The sequence below is a fragment of the Pan paniscus genome, chromosome 1, assembly GCF_029289425.2.
Source record: "Pan paniscus chromosome 1, NHGRI_mPanPan1-v2.0_pri, whole genome shotgun sequence".
In the NCBI taxonomy this organism is placed as follows: domain Eukaryota; kingdom Metazoa; phylum Chordata; class Mammalia; order Primates; family Hominidae; genus Pan; species Pan paniscus.
Genome location: NC_073249.2, coordinates 118,296,226 through 118,316,798, shown reverse-complemented (window position 1 = coordinate 118,316,798; position 20,573 = coordinate 118,296,226). Strand labels below are relative to the sequence as shown.

The 20,573-nt window shown below is 40.6% G+C and overlaps 1 protein-coding gene and 2 pseudogenes across 6 annotated transcripts in view; 1 reads left to right on the top strand and 2 right to left on the bottom strand.

Moving 5' to 3' along the window:
- Positions 1 to 20,573, bottom strand: part of WDR47 (WD repeat domain 47) — a 72,537-nt gene that overhangs the window by 16,576 nt on the left and 35,388 nt on the right. For 4 of the 6 annotated variants that reach the window (XM_034932661.3, XM_003808335.6, XM_055115157.2 and 1 more), the window contains 4 exons: positions 18,046 to 18,172; positions 15,679 to 15,857; positions 8,860 to 9,117; positions 4,513 to 4,588 (listed from right to left, as the gene is read on the bottom strand). In XM_034932661.3, coding sequence (XP_034788552.1) covers positions 4,513 to 4,588; positions 8,860 to 9,117; positions 15,679 to 15,857; positions 18,046 to 18,172 — 640 coding nt within the window. The remainder of the gene's footprint in view (positions 1 to 4,512; positions 4,589 to 8,859; positions 9,118 to 15,678; positions 15,858 to 18,045; positions 18,173 to 20,573) is intronic. The other 2 variants (XM_055115145.2, XM_008960431.5) reach the window with 1 other exon arrangement.
- On the bottom strand, positions 7 to 499 carry LOC112439090 (NADH dehydrogenase [ubiquinone] 1 beta subcomplex subunit 3-like; annotated as a pseudogene).
- On the top strand, positions 5,495 to 6,142 carry LOC100967607 (large ribosomal subunit protein uL22-like; annotated as a pseudogene).

Here is a 20,573-nt window from a genome sequence, read left to right as displayed (position 1 = left end):
TTTAAATTCATTTGAACTTTATTATTCTTGTTGGATCATGTTAGGTTTACTGCCAATAACCACATATTCTTTTCTCTATCTTTTTCTTACTTTATTAAATCTTACTAATATCCTTTAAGAGGCAAACACACAGACAAGTAGGCTACAGTGAAGAAATCTTGTTTTGGAGAGTTAAGAAACCACTAAGATACTTCCAGGTATTGTCTTCAGTGATGCTTCTTATCTTTACTCTGGGACACCAGGTAATATTAAACCCCTACAGCTACCACAAATGCAGCAAATCTTTGAATCCTTTTAATAATGCACCATCAGAGGAAACATTGTTTGCAAAGTCACCCATGTTTCTCTAAGCTTCATTACAGCCCTATAGATCCCTTAGCCCTACTGCAGCCAGCTTCTCCTGGATAGTTTCTAATGGTGTTTCTTCTATCTTCCATTGTTTATAATCTGGAAATTCCATTTTACTATGTTCATGTTAACGTCCATGTCCATGGGCCATTTCTGTATTCTTTAGATGATTCTTTTAAAATGCAGTATTATTGCTTTCCTTTTTTAAAAAGTTTTAATTTTTTTAATTAAAAAAAAATAGAGATGGAGTTTCGCCATGTTGCCCAGGCTGGTCTTGAACTTCTGGGCTCAAGCAATTTGCCCACCACGGCCTCTCAAAGTGCTGGGATTACAGGTGTGAGCCACCGCACCCAGCCAATTGTTTGTTTTGTTTTGTTTTGTTTGTTTTTGAGATGGAGTCTTGCTCTGTTGCCCAGGCTGGAGTGCAGTGGCGTGATCTTGGCTCACTGCAACCTCTGCCTCCCAGGTTCAAGTGATTCTCCTGCCTCAGCCTCCTGAGCAACTGTGATTACAGGTACCCACCACCACGCTTGACTAATTTTTGAATTTTTAGTAGAGACAGGGTTTCACTGTGTTGGCCAGGCTGGTCTCAAACTCCTGACCTGAAGTGATCTGCTTGCCTCAGTCTCCCAAAGTGCTGGGATTACAGGCATGAGCCACCGCACCTGGTTCCAGCCAATTGTTTTTAAATACATATGATTACATGAAGTTTTTCTGACAGCAGTCTCCATATATTAAGTAGCAAATTCAAATTCCCTAATTTTTCTATTTTTCATTACTCATTGCTAAACTAAGCTCAGTTCATAAACACTCAAGTTTTTCTTCAATTATTAAGACAAAATGTAAGAATAAATACGGGCCAGGCACGGTGGCTTATGCCTATAATCCCAGCACTTTGTGAGTCCGAGTTGGGCATATCGCTTGAGCCCAGGAGTTTGAAACCAGGTTGTGCAACATGGCTAAACCCCATCTCTATAAAAATGAAAAAAAAAAAAAAATTGTAGACGGCTGTGGTGGTATGCACCTGTAGTCTCAGGTACTTGGGAGGCTGAGGTGGGAGGATCAATTGAGTCTGGGAGGTTGAGGCTATAGTGAGCCTGGGCAACACCTGTCAGGGAGGGGGAGATAGGAAGGGGTGAGGGGCGGGGCACCAAGAAGGAAGGAAAGAATAAGTATGCATTCCTATATTAAGTTCTCTTTAACTATTAAGAAAAAAAAAAAAGCCCACTAGAAGTTCTAACAAATAGAGTATCATTTGTGTTTCTAAATGAAGGAAGTATAAAGCATTATTAATCTGCTTAAGAAAAAATGTTTACCATTATCTCTAGCAATGAATATTTCAGTATTTCAAGCTGAAGTTATAAAATATCCCTTTAACAGCCTGGGCAACATGATGAAAACCCATCTCTACCAAAAAAAAGAAAAATAATACAAAAATTAGCCGGGTGTGGTGGCGCATGCCTGTAGTCACAGCTACTCAGGGCGCTGGGGTGGGGGGATCACTTGAGCCTGGGAGGTCAAAGCTGCAGTGAGCTGAGATCGCACCACTGCACTCCAGCCTGGGCAACAGAGCAAGATTCTGTCTCAAATTAAATAAATAAATAAACAAACATCCCTTTAAAACTGTAAAAATAATTTTAATGGAAACATTTGAATGTTTCATTTCTACTTTTTTTTTTTGAGATGGAGTATCGCTCTACTGCTCAGGCTGGAGTGCGGTGGCGCGATCTTGATTCACCGCAACCTCTGCCTCCCAAGTTCAAGCAGTTCTCCTGCCTCAGCCTCCCAAGTAGCTGGGATTATAGGCATGCACCACCACATCCGGCTAATTTTTGTATTTTTAGTAGAGATGGGGTTTCACCATGTTGGCCAGACTGGTCTCGAACCCCTGAGCTCAAGTGATCTGCCGCCTCAGCCACCCAAAGTGCTGAGATTACAGGTGTGAGCCACCACGCCTAGCCTCATTTTTACTTTAAACTGTCAACCTGTCCATCCAGATCTCTCTTCTGAAGAGAGATGCTGAAGCAGTTCTGTATAAAAGCTTTGGTGAACCTACTACTGATGTCATTTGAAACCACCGTGTTACCCTGACCAGGACTGACTGGACACGGTGCAGGAACCTCTACACTAGGTATGGTCAGACTCAACCAAACCCTGGCTTTGAGAAGTATGAATGTCAAGTACACACACAAAGGAAAATCACTTCAGCTCTGGATGTATTCTGAGAGGTCTAGGACCCATAATGACTACAGCAATGAAAAGACTATGCCTCTCTCTACCTAAGCCTTTATTCATGCAATACATCCTCCTTGCAGGAGTAGGGGGCAAACCTGATGTGTTACGCTATGTATGTCCTATGTAAGTGAATTGAATTCTGATATTATTTGTATGAATTTGACTAGAAATGTTGCATTTTCCAATAATCCATACACAGGGAATGTGACTGTTTGCAAAATTATATAATAGCATGCGGTAGATAAGAGAAAAAGGGAGGAAAAACGACTAATTAACTAAATGGCCTATAGCACATCAAAAATTACTAAAGATTGCTTTATAGCAGAAGCCACACAAACTGATTTTATTTGCTGTCCTCCAGAGTGTTTTAAATTTTTTTTGAGACAGAGTTTTGCTCTTGTTGCCTAGGCTGGAGTGAAATGGCATAATCTTGGCTCATTGCAACCTCTGCCTCCCAGGTTCAAGCGATTCTCCTGCCTCAGCCTCCCAAGTAGCTGGGATTACAGGCACCCACCATCATACTCTGCTAATTTTTTGTATTTTTAGAAGAGATTGGGTTTCGCCATGTTGGCCAGGCTGGTCTCAAACTCCTGACCTCAGGTGATCCACCTGTCTTGACCTCCCAAAGTGTTGGGATTACAGGAGTGAGCCACTGCATCCAGCCTTAAAATTTTTTTTAATTTGTTGTCATTTAAAAAACTAGGCGATTTCACATAAAAATCTAGATTTCTAGCTTTTCTTGAAAATCAGGTCAGGTGCAGTGCCTCGCACCTGTAATCCTGGCATTTTGGGAGGTCGAGGTGGGAGGATTGCTTGAGCCCAGGAATTTGAGACCAGCCTGGGTGACGCAGTCAGACCATGTCTCTATTAATATATATACATACATATATTTTTTGGAGACAGAGTCTTGCTCTGTCCCCCAGGCTGGAGTACAACGGCGCGATCTTGGCTCACTGCAACCTCTGCCTCCTGGGTTAAAGCAATTCTCGTGCCTCAGCCTCCCAAGTGGCTGGCATTACAGGCGTGAAACACTATGCCTGGCTAATTTTTGTATTTTTAGTAGAGACGGGGTTTTGCCATGTTGGCCAGGTTGGTCTTGAGCTCCTGACCTCAGATGATCCACCTGCCTCGGCCTCCCAAAGTGCTGGGATTACAGGTGTGAGCCACCATGCCTGGCCTAATATTTTTTTTAAAATCAAAGGAATTGGAAACACTGGACTTGCATATTTCTTTTGCAAGGGACAAATATTCCTTTGTGCTTATCATAAAAATGGTCAATTTTATTAATTTATGTTATCTATTTCATCCCTAAAAGCATCTCAAATTAACACCTTTGTTTATGGGGTTAAAATCTGAACTAGGAAAAGTAAGATAGAGTGAAGCTGTATACTAGCTAGGAAAGGATGTTTGCTTCCAAAGCAAAAAAAAAGGTGTACCGATGAGAAGCCCAAAGAGATACCAATAATGAAATTAACCATAGGGTTCAGAGAATAACACAGAGCCTCAATTCATGTCCCAAGGCTACTACTAGGCCATTAATATGAACACTCCCACGTGTCCAACTGTGCTTTCTAAGGCTCCCTCTTCAGTTACACCACTGAGAGCTCAACTGCCTTGAGCCTCGAGATAAATACCAACATTAGCAGTAAAAGTTTGTGGGTTTTTTTTTTTGTTTTTTTTTTTTTTTTTTAAGACACGAGGTCTCACTCTGTTGCCCAGGTTGGAGTGGTGCAACGGCTATCCACAGGTGCGATTCTAGTACTCTACAATCTCAAACTTCTGGGCTCAAGACATTCTTCTGCCTCGGCCTCCTGGGTACTGTACACCACCACGTCTGACTAAAATGGTTCTTTCTTTGAATTGAAATTTTCTTAGCAAAATTTACAGGTGCATATGAAAACAATAAAACTTCCTTCCCCAAAGTATTACCTCTTCCCCTTTCGACCTTGATAGACTCCCTGGAGAATCTCCAAGAGGTGGCTTAATGACCGAATGTTCTGAAGAGCTGTGGGAGTAGAAATTCAAGTAAAGTTTACTCCATGTATCAAAATAGAAACTAAATTAATTTACCCTTTCAAACACTAATTTTTCTTTTTAGCAAACAATCCTAGCTGACTCCAAAGTTACTCTCTGGAGACATTTATTAAAATAAGCTCTGGATTCAGTGGCACCAATGACAGTTGTAAGGAGGAGATGAAAAGCCATTCTGGAAAGAAAATTAAGTCAAAGTCCACATATTTTATAGTGAGATGTCAAGTACCCTTCCCTTGCTTAGTTCCAGAATCCTGTTTGCTATGCTTAAATCCAACCCCAGACAGGACACTGGAGAATGCTCTTCAGGAAAATTATCTGGCCCAAGAGAAAAAAATGTCAGAAACTTACAGTTTAGGGTACCTTAGTAAAACTATGTTTCCTCTTAATCAATTTTTGTGAGGCCAACAAGCAGACAGATCCACCCACATATGTAGCCCTTCCTTCCAATCAGCTTTTAAAATTTTTATTTAATATTATAAAATATAATAGAGACGGGGTCTCCCTATGTTGCCCAGGCTGCTCTCGAACTCCTGGGCTCAAGCAATCCTCCCACCTCAACCTCCCAGATTGCTGGGATTACAGGTGTGAGTCACCACACCCAGCCAGCTTTTGTTTTAATGTCTCACTGTTTACGGCCAGCCAAAGCTTTCTAGATACCTGAAAAAAGCCGAGATAAAAGGTAGAGACTAAAATCAACAGAAAAATGAACTTGGGAGAAGAGAGGCAATTTAGGGAACAAAAGCTACAAAAATGTAATTTAAATCCTTAGATATAAGAGGAAATAACGGATTAATAAGGAAACAAGAGCAAGATCTATTTTTTAAAAAGGAAAAGAAATTAGATAATAAGAAAGACCTCTTAGAAAATTAAAATATGATGGTAGAAAAAAGTAAATCCGAAGCAGCCTGAGGTAATCTGTGAAAATGGTTCGCTATTCACTTGACCCGGAGAACCCCACGAAATCATGCAAATCAAGAGGTTCCAATCTTCGTGTTCACTTTAAGAACACTCGTGAAACTGCTCAGGCCATCAAGGGTATGCATATATGAAAAGCCACGAAGTATCTGAAAGATGTCACTTTACAGAAACAGTGTGTACCATTCCGACGTTACAATGGTGGAGTTGGCAGGTGTGCACAGGCCAAGCAGTGGGGCTGGACACAAGGTCGGTGGCCCAAAAAGAGTGCTGAATTTTTGCTGCACATGCTTAAAAACGCAGAGAGTAATGCTGAACTTAAGGGTTTAGATGTAGATTCTCTGGTCATTGAGCATATCCAAGTGAACAAAGCACCTAAGATGCGCCGCCGGACCTACAGAGCTCATGGTCGGATTAACCCATACATGAGCTCTCCCTGCCACATTGAGATGATCCTTACGGAAAAGGAACAGATTGTTCCTAAACCAGAAGAGGAGGTTGCCCAGAAGAAAAGGATATCCCAGAAGAAACTGAAGAAACAAAAACTTATGGCACGGGAGTAAATTCAGCATTAAAATAAATGTAATTAAAAGGAAAAAAAAAAAGTAAATCCATAGAAAATAGAGGTGAGGAAATTGCTAAATAATATTTTTTTAATTTCCTAGAACTTAAGTTTCCAACTTAAAAGGGCCCATGAAATACCCAGAAGAATAAGGAAAAATAGAATCACTCTAAGGTCTATCTTCTATATCATCATGAAGTTTCAGACTATCAGGGAAGAGAAGAACCTGAAAAATTCCAGAGTAGAAGGAGCAATAGGCCTCACCCAAAGAATGAGGAATCAACCAGCCTCACCAACATGGTAAACATGGTGAAACTCCATCTCTACTAAAAATACAAAAATTAGTTGGGTGTGGTGGTATGTGTGGTATGTACCTGTAGTCCCAGCTAGTAGGGTAGCTTAGGCACAAGAATCACTTGAACCCAGGAGGCCGGGGATTGCAGTGAGCCAAGATTGCACCACTGCACTCCAGCCTGGGAGCCAAAGTGAGACACTGTCTCAAAAAAAAAAAAAAAAAAAAGACAATGAGGAATCAAAATGGCATCAGACTTTTAAATCAGAACACTAAAACTGGAAGATCATGTAGCAATGCTTTTGAAATACTGAGGAATGATTTTCATCCTAGAATTCTATACCCAGCTATACTAACAAAAAAGGTGAAAAATAAAGCAAACACATTTTTAGACATGCAAGGTCTCAGAAACTTCACCTCTAAGGCACCCCTTTTCAGGAAACTGTGAGATGCTAAAAACAGGGAATCTAATAAAGAGATGATGCAAAGGAAATCCCAGGAGAACAGTGAGGAAAGTCCCAGGATTCTATCTAGACCTACATAAAGTGATCAAAAAGCAGTAAATATAAAGTGAAGCAGGAGTGATCCTGGAGGGACATCTCCCAAGAGGAAAAAATGGAATAGAGAAATTTCTGACACTTTTTACAATAATGAGAGAAGTTTTATGATTTTATAATTCTGTCAAAGCACTTACAGATAGTTTAGTGATAAATATTAAGAAAACTCATCATGTACAGACACATGAACACCAACTTGAGGCAATTACTGTCTCCAGGAAAAACAAGAAGCTATATGAAAAAGAAATATAATCATATGGCACTACATGACCCAGTTGTAAATAACATTTACAAGGTCATAGTAATGTGATACTGATTTAAACAAAATCACACTGATACTGATTTAAACAAAAATTGATATATACTGGAAATAAGGGATAGACAAAGTGAGGGTGCTATGTATGAGGAGTATCGTAGAGAATCAACAGATAGCAAAAACAGTAATAGAGGCCGGGTGCGGTGGCTCATGCCTGTAATTCCAGCACTTTGGGAGGCCGAGGTGAGCGAATCATGAGGTCAGGAGTTCGAGACCAGCCTGGCCAACATGGTGAAACCCTGTCTCTACCAAAAATACAAAACATTAGCTGGACATGGTGGCACATGCCTGTAATCCCAGCTACTCAGGAGGCTGAGGCAGGAGAATTGTTTGAACCTGGGAGGCAGAGGTTGCAGTGAGCTGAGATTGCACCACTGCATTCCAGCCCGGGCAACAAGAGCAAAACTCCATCTCAAAAAAACAAAACAAAACAGTAATAGAAGTATGTTTTTCAGAAATGTGGAAATATATAGCAAAAGGCTGGGTGTGGTGGTTCACTCCTGTAATCCCAGGACTTTGGGAGGCTGAGGTAGGAGGATCACTTAAGCCCAGGAATTTGAGACCAGCCTAGGCAACACAGTGAGATCCCATTTTAAAAAAAAATTGTATGTATATATATCAAGAGAAACAGCCAAATAGGTTGAAAATGGCAGCCAATAAGAAATAAAACCATGGACAAAGATGGGTTTTATTTTAAGCCTTGAAGTACTATTTGTCTTTTGAAACCATGTATGTATATTACATGGACAAAAACAAAAATTAAATTTTAAAATCTGAATTCTTGTTTTGAAAGTACTCAAAACAACTATTATGAAAGCTGTAATTAAAAAGCAAATACTAAAAAAATAAAAATTCAGAAAAGAATCAAAAATTGAATTTATGCTCTGAAATAAAACTAGGTTTTTGACACTAATTATTTATAAAGTGAATTCCTATAAGCATCCAAGTGCCAAAAGCAAGTTATACATTTTTGTACTTAATCTCAGCCAAAAAGCTGGGAATCTCATCTTATACATTTTTTAATGAACCACCCTGAAAAGTGTTTTATGCTAAGAATATAGAAAATGCTCCTTAACTATTCCCATTGCATAAATTAACACTTGTATACTAATGATAGCAAGATAAAAATTTTCCCTGAATAGTGAAAATGTAAATATGCAGTCTTCCACTGCTGTAATTGCCAAAGCAGCCAACACTGCAGCTGCAATCATTCCACCAGATTGTAAAACATCTTTCTATGCCCTGAAAGTCTGAATTTTAAGATTATTTGTTCAAAGATGCCAATTGAAGAAAAAAGAAAATCAAGAAGATTTAGAGATCCTAAAACTGTAGGTTCTTTGAGTAGGATGGCTTATAAAAAATATAATTGCCTTGGTGGTAGTCAGGAAGCAAAAAGAAAAATAGAAGGAAAATGGAAACTATAAAGAGACTTAGAAGTTGGTAGAAGAGAATATAGACAAATGAAGGCAGATTAGGAAAAAAATATTGGTAGGCAGTAAGCTCTAAAAACTTTTATTTATAAGGTTCCAAAGACAAGTTCAACCTTCTAACCATTAGTAGTAAGTTAATATTTCCAAGTTTTACAAAGTCAAGCACTTACATTTGGCTTCCACAAGGTGATTCCTCCAGAAAAGGTATGTGATTTGTTGATCCAGGATTACGAGGAGTGCTTGTATGAATATTTGAAGCATCATGTGTTAATCTCTGACTAGAGTCTTGGGGTGGTGTAGTAAAACTAGTCACAGAAGAACCATTAGATCCATTGCCTTTGCTCCCATTACATTGCTGGTTGAGTGCTGATACCTCATTACCAAGGCCATCCATTCCAATATTTAATTCACCAAGCTTTTGAATGGACCTATAAAATTAAACAATGTAATCATTTTAAAATAAAAACTTAATTGCATTCCTAATATATACAAAGTTAAAAGTGTGAAAAGATAAAAATATGCACATATAATATATAATCTATGGCAAATTTAGTGTTAAAAATTACCACCATCAACTTAAGACATAACCAAGATACTGAAAGAAGATCCACATTTTCCCATAGTATAACACTACAGAAGATAGGCATAACGGGCATTATAGACTTTTCTTTTTTTGAGTCAGGGTCTCGCTCTGTTGCCCAGGCTGAAGTGCAGTGGCATGATCGTGGCTCACTGCAGCCCTGGGCTCAAGCAATCCTTCCACCTCCCACACATACCTGGGACAACAGGTGCATACCATCATGACCAGCTAACTTTTTAAATTTTTTGTAGAGACAGAGTCTCCCTATATGGCCTAGATTGGTCCTCAACTCCTGGGTTCAAGCTATCCTCCTGCCTTCTGCCCAAAGTGCTGGGATTATAGGCATGAACCACTGTGCCCAGCCAGTATCACAGACTTTTTAAAAGCAGCTTTTACAATAAAAACAGAAAAAAAATTCTGTTTCTTCCCCAATATAACTTTGGTTTAATTTTCCATTTAAAACTTAACTTTCAGAAAGAGTCAATAACAATATCACCACTACCAAAATTGCTCATCAACAAACAAGCCATTTTCATTCCATCTGTCTTGAGTAGTATCAAGTAGGAAATGGATGACTTGAGCAAGCCATGATGAGTAAAAAGTCAAATGGCATCCCTAATACTCCACATGTACTTATTCACTCATTAATTCATTCTACAAATACTATTGGCCAGTCTCTGATCTAGACAATAGGGAGATAAAACAGGGAGCAAAACAAGTTAGCCTCAGGGCCTTGCCCTCAACAAATAGTCTCTCCATTGCTGTAGCCTGACTCCATATTGAGATCAGGGCTACAAAGGGCACAAACAGGAAGCTACATTGCTCTTTTAAGATTTAGACTCATGAGCCAGGTGCGGTGACTCATACCTGTAATCCCAGCACTTTGGGAGGCTGAGGTGGGCGGATCACTTGAGGTCAGGTTCGAGACCAGCCTGGCCAACATGGTGAAACCCCATCTCTACTAAAAATACAAGAATTAGCCAAGCATGGTGGCAGATGCCTGTAATCCCAGCTACTTGGGAGGCTGAAGCAGGAGAATCACTTGAACCTGGGAAGCGGAGGCTGCAGTGAGCCAAGATCACACCACTGCACTCCAGCCTGGGCGACAGAGCAAGTCTCCATCTCCAAAAAAAAAAAAGAAGTTAGACCCATGGCCAGGAGCGATGGCTCACGCCTATAATCCCAGAACTTTGGGAGGCCAAGGCAGAAGGATTGCTTGAGCTCGGGAGTTTGAGACTAGCCTGGGCAACAGAGGGAGCCCGTCTCTACCAAAAAAAAAAAAAAAAAAAGAAAAAGAAAAACTTAGCCAGACATGGTGGTGCAGGCCTATGGTCCTACCTACTTGGAAGGCTGAGGTGGAAGGATTGCCTGGGCCCAGGAGGTCAAGGCTGCAATGGGCCATGATCCTGCCTGGGCAACAAAGTGAGATCCCATCTCAGAAAAAAAAAAAGAAAAAGAAAAAAAAGGAAAGAAAGAAGGAAGGCTGGGCACGGTGGCTCATGCCTGTAATCCCAGCACTTTGGGAGGCCGAGGCGGGCGGATCACGAGGTCAGGAGATCGAGACCATCCTGGCTAACACGGTGAAACCCCGTCTCTACTAAAAATACAAAAAAAAAATTAGCCAGGCGTGGTGGTAGGCGCCTGTAGTCCCAGCTTCTCAGGAGGCTGAGGCAGGAGAATGGCGTGAACCTGGGAGGTGGAGCTTGCAGTGAGCCGAGATAGTGCCACTGCACTCCAGCCTGGGCAACAGAGCAAGACTCCATCTCAAAAAAAAAAAAAGAAAGAAAGAAGGAAGGAAAGGAAAGGGGAAAGGGGAGGAAGGGAGGAGGAAAGAAGATTTAGACCCAAAACTAACCCAGCATCAGTTTCTCCAGCTGAGATTCAATATAAGAAAGGACTAACACAGGGAGTACAATTATTGAGAGGTGTTGTGGCTTATGGTATTTTTTAATTTTCCTACATTAAACATTGTTTATTTATATTTTTAGGGTTTAAAAATACTTCCAAAAAAGCAGCTCAATATTATTAGAGGAACTGTTAGCCTTATACTAAATATTTATCAGTTAAAAATTATAATTATGTAGCATTTCTCAAATTGTGTTCTGTGAAACACATTTCTTGTGAAATGTACATATATCTTTTTTATACTCCCCATAAAAAAGGATATGAGGTCAAATAAATTTGGGAAAAATGCAAAGTATAAAAAGCATTTAAAATGCTAATACAGGCCAGGCACAGTGGCTCGTGTCTGTAATCCTAGCACTTTGGGAGGCCAAGGCGGGCAGATCACCTGAGGTAGGGAGTTTGAGACCAGCCTGGCCAGCATGGTGAAACCTCGTCTTTACTAAAAATACAAAAATTAGCCAGGCATGGTGGTGGACGCTTGTGGTCCCCGCTACCTGGGAGGCTGAGATGGTGAATCGCTTGAACCTGGGAGGAAGACGTTGCAGTGAGCCAAGGTCACGCCACTGCACTCCAGCCTAGGCAACAGAGCAAGACTCCGCCTCAAAAAACAAAAAAAAATGCTAATATAGCATTTTAACTCTCTTAAAATGGGCTGGGATGGGGAAGAGGCTGAATATGCCTATTAATTGTCAAATCAATGGTGCCAATTATTAGTATTAATAAAAACAAAAGATCAAGAGGTATAAAGTAATGATACAGTACTATTAATAAAATTCCTATCATGCTATAATTTTTTTCAATAAGATCTAATTGTGTAACACACCTTACTTCTCTTCTGTCTATGCCCCTCAGAAGGAAGAAGTAAAATTTAAATCTAGAAATAATGACCTGCAAGAGTGATTTGGAAGAATAAAACATTGAGAGGAAAAAGCACATTTTAATTTATAGATTCTATCTCCATTCAATTTGTCCTTGATTTTACATATCTTAAAGCCCTAGTACAGGCTCAAATATACAAAACTAGAGTCTAGAAAAAATAATTAAACAAAAATATTGGGCCAGGCATGAGCCTGTAATCCCAGCACTTTGGGAGGCCAAGGCAGGTGGATCACCTGAGGTCAGGAGTTCGAGACCAGCCTGACCAACATGGTGAAAGCCTGTCTCTACTAAAAATACAAAAAATTAGCTGGGCATAAGTGGCAGTGCCTGTAATTCCAGCTACTTGGGAGGCTGAGGCAGGAGAATCACTTAAACCTGGGAGGCAGAGGTTTCAGTGAGCTGAGATCGCGCCACTGCACTCCAGCCTGGGCAACAAGAGCAAGACTCTGTCCCAAAAAAAAAAAAAATTATATTAAAGGGTTAGAACAGAATAGATAAGAAAAGATTAAGAGAATGACAGAAAATTTATGGGAAACTAATATATAAAAATTTAGGATGGGCCGGGCACGGAAGGTCCATGTCAAAAACAAAAACAAAACAATAAATACACTCTAAACAAACCTAAATTACAAGACAGAATTTAAATTCTAGGCCCAGAATGGTGGTTCTCGCCTGTAATCCCAGCACTTTAGGAGGTCGAGGCAGGAGGATTGCCTGAGCTCAGGAGTTCAAGATCAGTCTAGGCAACATGGTGAAACTTCGTCTCTACAAAAAATATAAAAATTAGCTGCTTGTGGTGGCTGGAGGATCACTTTAGCCCCAGAGGCAGAAGGTCGAGGCTGCAGTGAGCCATGACCACACTACTGGAGGTCGAGGCAGGAGGATTGCCTGAGCTCAGGAGTTCAAGATCAGTCTAGGCAACATGGTGAAACTTCATCTCTACAAAAAATATAAAAATTAGCTGCTTGTGGTGGCTGGAGGATCACTTTAGCCCCAGAGGCAGAAGGTCGAGGCTGCAGTGAGCCATGACCACACTACTGCACTCCAGACTGGGCAACAGAGCGAGACCCTGTCTCAAATTTAAAAAAAAAAAAAAGAATTTAAATTCTATTTATGATTGTCTTTAAAGGAAAGATGAACCTTCCCGAATAGTTTAGCTTTTTTTCTGAGGACGTACATCACTAACCACTATTGGGGAGGAGGGTCACAGAACTTTGCCATTTCATCTTCTCACTGCTAGATATCTGCTCTCACTGCAAAATAAGTTGGTCAGGAATTCAAATTACATCCATGACTTTTATGGCTATGAAGAAAACATCCAAAAACCAGAAATGGCAATTCATCAAATAAGAATAATTCTGACAAGCCACCCACTTCAACAGAGGTGATAAGAAAATGACACTCAAACTGGATGTTCAGAGGCCTATTTAGACTCTTGAGACCACCAGTTTAAACAATCCTTGTGTGAGCCGGCTACGATGACTCATGCCTGTAATCTCAGAGCTTTGGGAGACTGAGGCAGGAGGACTACTTGAGCCCAGGAGTTCAAGGTTACAATGAGCTATGATCACACCACTGCACTCCAGCCTAAGATGACAGAGCAAGACTCTATCTCCATTTAAAAAACAAAAAGGGCAGGCGCAGTGGCTTACACCTGTAATCCCAGCACTTTGGGAGGCTGAGGCAGGGGGATCACCAGGTCAGGAGATCGAGACCAGCCTGACCAACATGGTGAAATCCCGCCTCCACTAAAAATACAAAAATTAGCCAGGCATAGTGGTACGTACCTGTAATGCCAGCTACTCAGGGAGCTGAGGCAGGAGAACCGCTTGAACCTGGGAGGCGGAGGTTGCAGTGAGCCGAGATCGCACCACTGCACTTCAGCCTGGGCGACAGAGCTAGACTCCGTCTCAAAAAAAAAAAAAAAAGGCCAGGCGTGGTGGCTCACACCTGTAATCCCAGCACTTTGGGATGTTGAGATGGGAGAATCCCTTCAGCTGGGGTAGTAGAGGCTGCAGCAAGCCGTGATCAGATTGCGCTACTGCACTCCAGCCTGGGCGACAGAGTGAGACTCCAACTCAAAAAAGAACAAACAAACAAAAAACAAAACAAAAAAACCACTCCCTTTGTGAAGGTTTGAAGACAGGATCAATTTCAGGCTCACTGACTTACACAACACTCAGAGTTGTCAAGCAGATTACTTCCAATATTGTTGAATCAAGTGAAGAGCTAACAGTCACCATTACAGTTACCTAATTGTAATCAGGACAATAGCCAACATTTATAGGATACTTCCTATGTGCCAGAACTGTTGTAAGCACATTTGCATATATTAATTCACTTAATCTTCCAACAATCATTGTTTATTTAAATATATATTATTTTATTGAATTCTAAACACATATACATAAGACCGGGTGTGGTGGCTCACACCTGTAATCCCAGCACTTTGGGAGTGGGTGGATCACTTGAGCCCAGGAGTTCAAGACTAGCCTGGCCAACACAATGAAACCCCATCTCTACTAAAAAAATACAAAATCAGCCAGGTGTGGTGGCACACGCCTATAATCCCAGCTACTCGGGAAGCTGAGGCAGGAGAATTGCTCGAACTCAGGAGGCAGAGGTTGCAGTGAGCGAAGATCGCGCCACTGTACTCCAGCCTGGGTGACAGAGTAAAATTCCATCCCAAGAACGAATAAATCAATAAATTAATTAATTAAATAAAATAATAAAAAAACACACATGTGTGTGTATATATTTCTCCTATAATTGGAAACAATAAATGTAGTTCATATTGTTTTGGCAGAAATTATAAGAATCATTTTAATACAGCAAATCAAAAAAAATCTGTAGGTTTAAGCACTTTAGTAACAATAAAAATAGCAGCTAACAACATAGTGTTTACAGTGTGCCAGGTACTGTTCTCAGCACTTTACAAAGATTAACTCTATTTATCCTCATGGTAACCTTGTAAGAAGGTTAGAAGAAATAAGAAGTAGATAAGGGCCAGCACAGTGGCTCATGCCTGTAATTCCTGCACTTTGGGAGGTCAAGGTGGATGGATCGCTTGAGGCCAGGAGTTTGAGACCAGCCTGGGCAACGAGGCAAAACCCTATCTCTACAAAAAAAATACAAAAATTAGCTGGGTGTGGTGGTATGTGCTGTAGCGCCAGCTACGCAGGAGGCTGAGGCAGGAGGATCACTTGAGCCCAGGAAGTTGAAGCTGCAGTGAGCCAAGATCGTGCCTCTGCACTCCAGACTGGGCGACAGAGTGAGAGCCTTGCCTCAAAAAAAAAAAAAAAAAAGCAGCAGATAAAGAGATAAAAAGAACTAGAGTGACTTCCCCTAGATCCGCAGTTACCCTGGGAGAGCTGGATCCACCTGGCTGTCAGCTGTTCAGTGCACTGAACCTCTGCACTCTTCTGCTCTAGTTGCTTAGGGAATAAGGACAAAACTAGATGAGCCCTCGGAATGCTGTGACTAGAAAGCAATATGTAACTCCACATTACTTGAAATGCTTAAAAAGCCTTAAAATGTCAAACTATACATAGAAAGTAGCAGTTATTGCATGTTTTAAATAGCTTTCAAATAACTCCATATTTTAAAAAGTGATTAGAAGACCAACCTATTAAGGAACTGTTCAGTAAGATTCTGCTGCTGATCAGGACCATCCTCCTGATTCACGCCTCCTTCAAGCAACATCTGTTGGTATATCTGCCGCTGTTGCTCCTTCTGTTCTAAATGCTGTTGATAGCGTAATCTTTGCCTATAATATTCTTGAAATTGTTCTGTTGAATCTCGAAGCTTAAAAACATTAGAAAAATATATATATATTTGAGCAAACTATGACAGAATATATCTTAACAGTACCTTTTATAAATGCTGAATAAAATATACAATTAGCTATATTTAACAATCACAAAATACTTAATCTATTGCTCTTTGAAAAACAGTATGAGTCTTAATACTCAAGTGGATCAGTTAATTTGCTTTATTCCATGGAAATAGACTGACCGAAATGAATGGTTGCCTTGGTTCCCTGACTAACCCAAAATAAAAATACAAATTATAATGATTACAAGGGGGCCATGATCAGAGAAAATGAATGTAGATAAAGACTAATACAAATCTGGCATTTCTTTAAAAATATCCATACTGAGGGACTGCATTAATATTTAATAAACATAATGAGATACCAACTTACCCCAGCCAGAATGGCCATCACTAAAAAACAATAGATGTTGGAATGGATGGGGTAAAAAGGGAATGTTTACACACTGCTGGAGGGAATATAAATTAGTACAGTCTCTATGGAAAAAAACAGTATGGTGATTTCTCAAAGAACTAAAAGTAGATCTACCATTCAATCCAGCAATCCCACTGAGTATCCACCTAAAGGAAAATAAGTCATCATATCAAAAAGACACCTGCAAGTGTATGTTTATCGCAGCACAATTCCCAGTAGCCCTAACATATAGTACTAAAAAATGTTCCATGTACACTTCAGAAGGATACGTATTCTGCTGTTGTTGAGTGGAGTGTTTTATACATGTCTGTCAGGACTAGTCAGTTTACAGTATTGTTCCAAGTCCTCTATATCCTTATTGATCTTCTACTTGGATGTTTCATCCATTATTGTAAGTAGGGTATTGAAGTCTCCAACTATTATTGCAAAACTATTTCTCCCTTCAGCTCTCTCAATATTTACATCATATTTTAAAGCTCTGTTGTTTGGTGCATATCCATGTACTTTTAATAGTAATTTTTCTACTTCATTCTTTTTTTAATTTTAATTTTTTTCTTGCATTGCTATAAAGAAATATATTCTTAATATTTAGTTGAAAACAAAAAACATATTCAACTTATTAAAACCACTTAACCCCTTCAAAGTGGCATGCTGTATAAACCTGTTTGTTTGTTTGAGACAGAGTCTCACTCTGTCGCCCAGGCTGGGGTGCAGTGGTACAATGTTGGCTCACTGCAACCTCCGCCTCCCAGGTCCAAGCGATTCTCCTGCCTCAGCCTCCCAAGTAGCTGGGACTACAGGTAGCTGTGACACCACACCTGGCTGATTTTTTGTATTTTTGGTAGAGATGGGGTTTCACCATGTTGCCTAGGCTGGTCTTGAACTCCTGAGCTCAGGTGATCCACCTGTCTTGGCCTCCCAAAGTGCTAGGACTACAGGCATGAGCCACCATATTCAGCCTATATAAAACTTATACCCTATTTCACAATACCATTTCCTCACAAAAACACCAAAGAAAAATAATCTAGAACCCTGGATTTGGATAAAAGTTTTATTCTATATTTAAAATGTCTAATTTCTTATTCTTAAATCTAATTAGTAAAATATAGACCATATCTCTTAAAAATGTAAACTAGCCGGCCAGGTGCGGTGGCTCAAGCCCGTAATCCCAGCACTCTGGAAGGCCGAGGTGGGTGGATCACGAGGTCAGGAGATCGAGACCATCCTGGCTAACATGGTGAAACCCCGTCTCTACTAAAAATACAAAAAAATCAGCCAGGTGTGGTGGTGGGCGCCTGTGGTCCCAGCTACTCGGGAGGCTGAGGCAGAAGAGTGGCACAAACCCGGGAGGCGGAGCTTGCAGTGAGCCGAGATCGCACCACTGCACTCCAGCCTGGGCGACAGAACAAGACTCCGTCTCAAAAAAAAAAAACAAACGTAAACTAGCCATGTTTAATGTAAGCGCAATTACTTGAGTCGCAAAGCATGTAAAACATGCAATGTCACCAGTAATATTTTAGATTGCTAGTAAATTCACCTGTTAAAACTGCTCCAGAATACCCAATGGCAACTAAATAGCCACATATTCGTTGAAGAGAGGAGAGAAAATAAGCTAATAATAAGAAAATCTATGTATATTATTTCCTACTCCCAAATATCAGAAAATTCTTTTTACATTCTAAGTAAATTCTATTACTTCTTACAAAGAGAATAACTCTGAAAAACACTAGGTTTAGTAAATATTACCTCATTTTTTTCTTGTTTAGCTGGTCCTGGATTCTGTGCTCCATTTGCAGGCTCTTTTTCTGAAACTGAACTCTGGCCCAAGATTTCACTGCCGATAGGCCTCTGTGCATCAACAGGTGTATCACTTCTTCCAGAAACGTGCAAAAAAACAAAAAGGCAGAGGGGGGAGTAAAGGAAAATATATTTTAGTTAGAGAAATTTTATTTTATTATTATTATTTTTGAGATGGAGTCTCTCTCTGTAGCCCCGACTGGAGTGACGCAATCTCCGCTCACTGCAACCTCTACCTCCCAGGTTCAAGCAATTCTCCTGCCTCAGCCTCCAGAGCAGTTGGGATTACAAGTGCCTGCCACCACACCCGCCTAATTTTTTGTATTTTTAGTAGAGACGGAGTTTCACCATGTTAGCCAGGCTGGTCTCAAACTCCTGACCTCAAGCGATCCACACTCCCCAGTCTCCCAAAGTGCTGGGATTACAGGCATGAGCCACCACGCTCAGCCAAGAAATTTTAATTTTAAAAAATGAATAGCCCAGGCACGGTGGCTCACTCCTGTAATCCCAGCACTTTGGGAGGCCAAGGCAGGCAGCTCGCTTGAGCTAAGAAGTTCAAGACCAACCTGGGTAACATGGCGAAGCCTAGTTTCTAAAAAATAAAATAAAATAAAATAAAAAATTACTTGGGTGTGGTGGGGCGCCTGTGGTCCCCAGCTACTTGGGAGGCTGAAGTGGGAGGATCACCTGATCCCAGGAGGTAGAGGTTACAGTGCGCCAAGATCACGCCACTGCACTCCAGCCTGGGTGACAAAGTGAGACCTTGTCTCAAAAAATAAAAAAAGAATATTTAGCCTGTTTATAAACTGTACACAAATCGATTTTTTATTTTCCTTTCTTCTAACACCACGAAAAGGGTTTTAAAAAATAGGAAGGTCTTAATGGAGGAGTACCAGGTTATTAGGCAGGGAGAGTGAGAGCAGGGACTACAGTTTAAAATCAGTTGGGTGGGCCGGGCACAGTGGCTTACGCCTGTAATCCCAGCACTTTAGGAGGCCGAGGCAGGCAGATCACGAGGTCAGGAGATCGAGACCATCTGGCCAACATGGTGAAAACCCGTCTCTACCAAAAACACAAAAATTTGTTGGGCATGGTACGCGCCTGTAGTCCCAGCTACTTGGGAGGCTGAGACAAGAGAATCACTTGAACCAGGGAGGCAGAGGTTACAGCGAGCCGAGATCACGCGACTGCACTACAGCCTGGTGACAGAGTGAGACTCCACCTCAAAAAAATAAAAATAAATAAAAAATAAAATCAGTTGTGTGGGCTTGGGACAGTCACTTATATTCTCTGTGGCTCAGCTTAAAATAGGCTGATGAATACAAATAATAGGTTGGATAATACAATGCCTAAATTATCTTTATAAAATATAAACTTAAAGTTTTGTAATCTAAACATTATTTCCTCCATATGTTTCTATAGATTTTCAAGAATTTTTGAGATTTTATTAGAAGACTTTCTTTGGGCTGGGCACAGTAGCTCACATCTGTAATCCCAGCACTTTGGGAGGCGGAGGGTGGCAGATCACCTGAGGTCGGGAGTATGAGACAAACCTGACCAACATAGAAAAACCCCGTCTCTACTAAAAATACAAAATTAGCCGGCATGGTGGAGCACGCCTGTAATCCCAGCTACTCGAGAGGCTGAGGCAGGAGAATCACTTGAACCCGGGAGGCGGAGGTTGCGGTGAGCCGAGATCGCGCCATTGCAGTCCAGCCTGGGCAATAAGAGCTAGACTCCGTTTCAAAAAAAAAAGACTGAGGAGTTTTTTGGCTACCAGACTGTGCTATGAATTACTAATGGCCACAGGAAGTCCCCTTTTATGTCCACAAAGAAGAATTTGTAAGAGCTATTAACTGTATAAAGAATAAAATAACCTTCAAAAAGTAACATTTCATTTAATTTTGCAACGTATACAGAACTTCCATATGCATTATCTCATTTAACTTGCACAATAACCTGTGAAACAGTTTATAAGACCCATTTCACAAAGAGGTAACAGACTCAAAAAACAAGTCATTTTCCTAAGATTGCATAGCTAGAAAATAGAGCTTGAACTTGAACTCAGGTCATCAGACTCCAATTCCAGTGCTAGCCCATGCCTGAAATACATGCATTTCAAGCTTACATATTTCAAATGATTTTTCTCCATTTTAAGTGTCTCTGTTCAAGTGGAAAGATATCCTTTTAAAATATTACACACTCCCTTTCTTTCATGTTTTATCTTCTTGTTCACCATAGTAGTTCAATCATATTGTAGCATGGTGTTAGCACATAGTAATCACTGAAAAAAAAAATTTTTTTTTGAGATAGGATATCTTGCTGTCACCCAGGCTAGAGTACAGTGGTGCAATCAAGGCTCACTGCAGCCTCAACCTCCTGGGCTCAATTGATCCTCCCACCTCAGCCTCCCAAGTAGCTGTGACTACAGGCACACGCCACCATGCTTGGCTAATATTTTTGTATTTTTCTGTAGA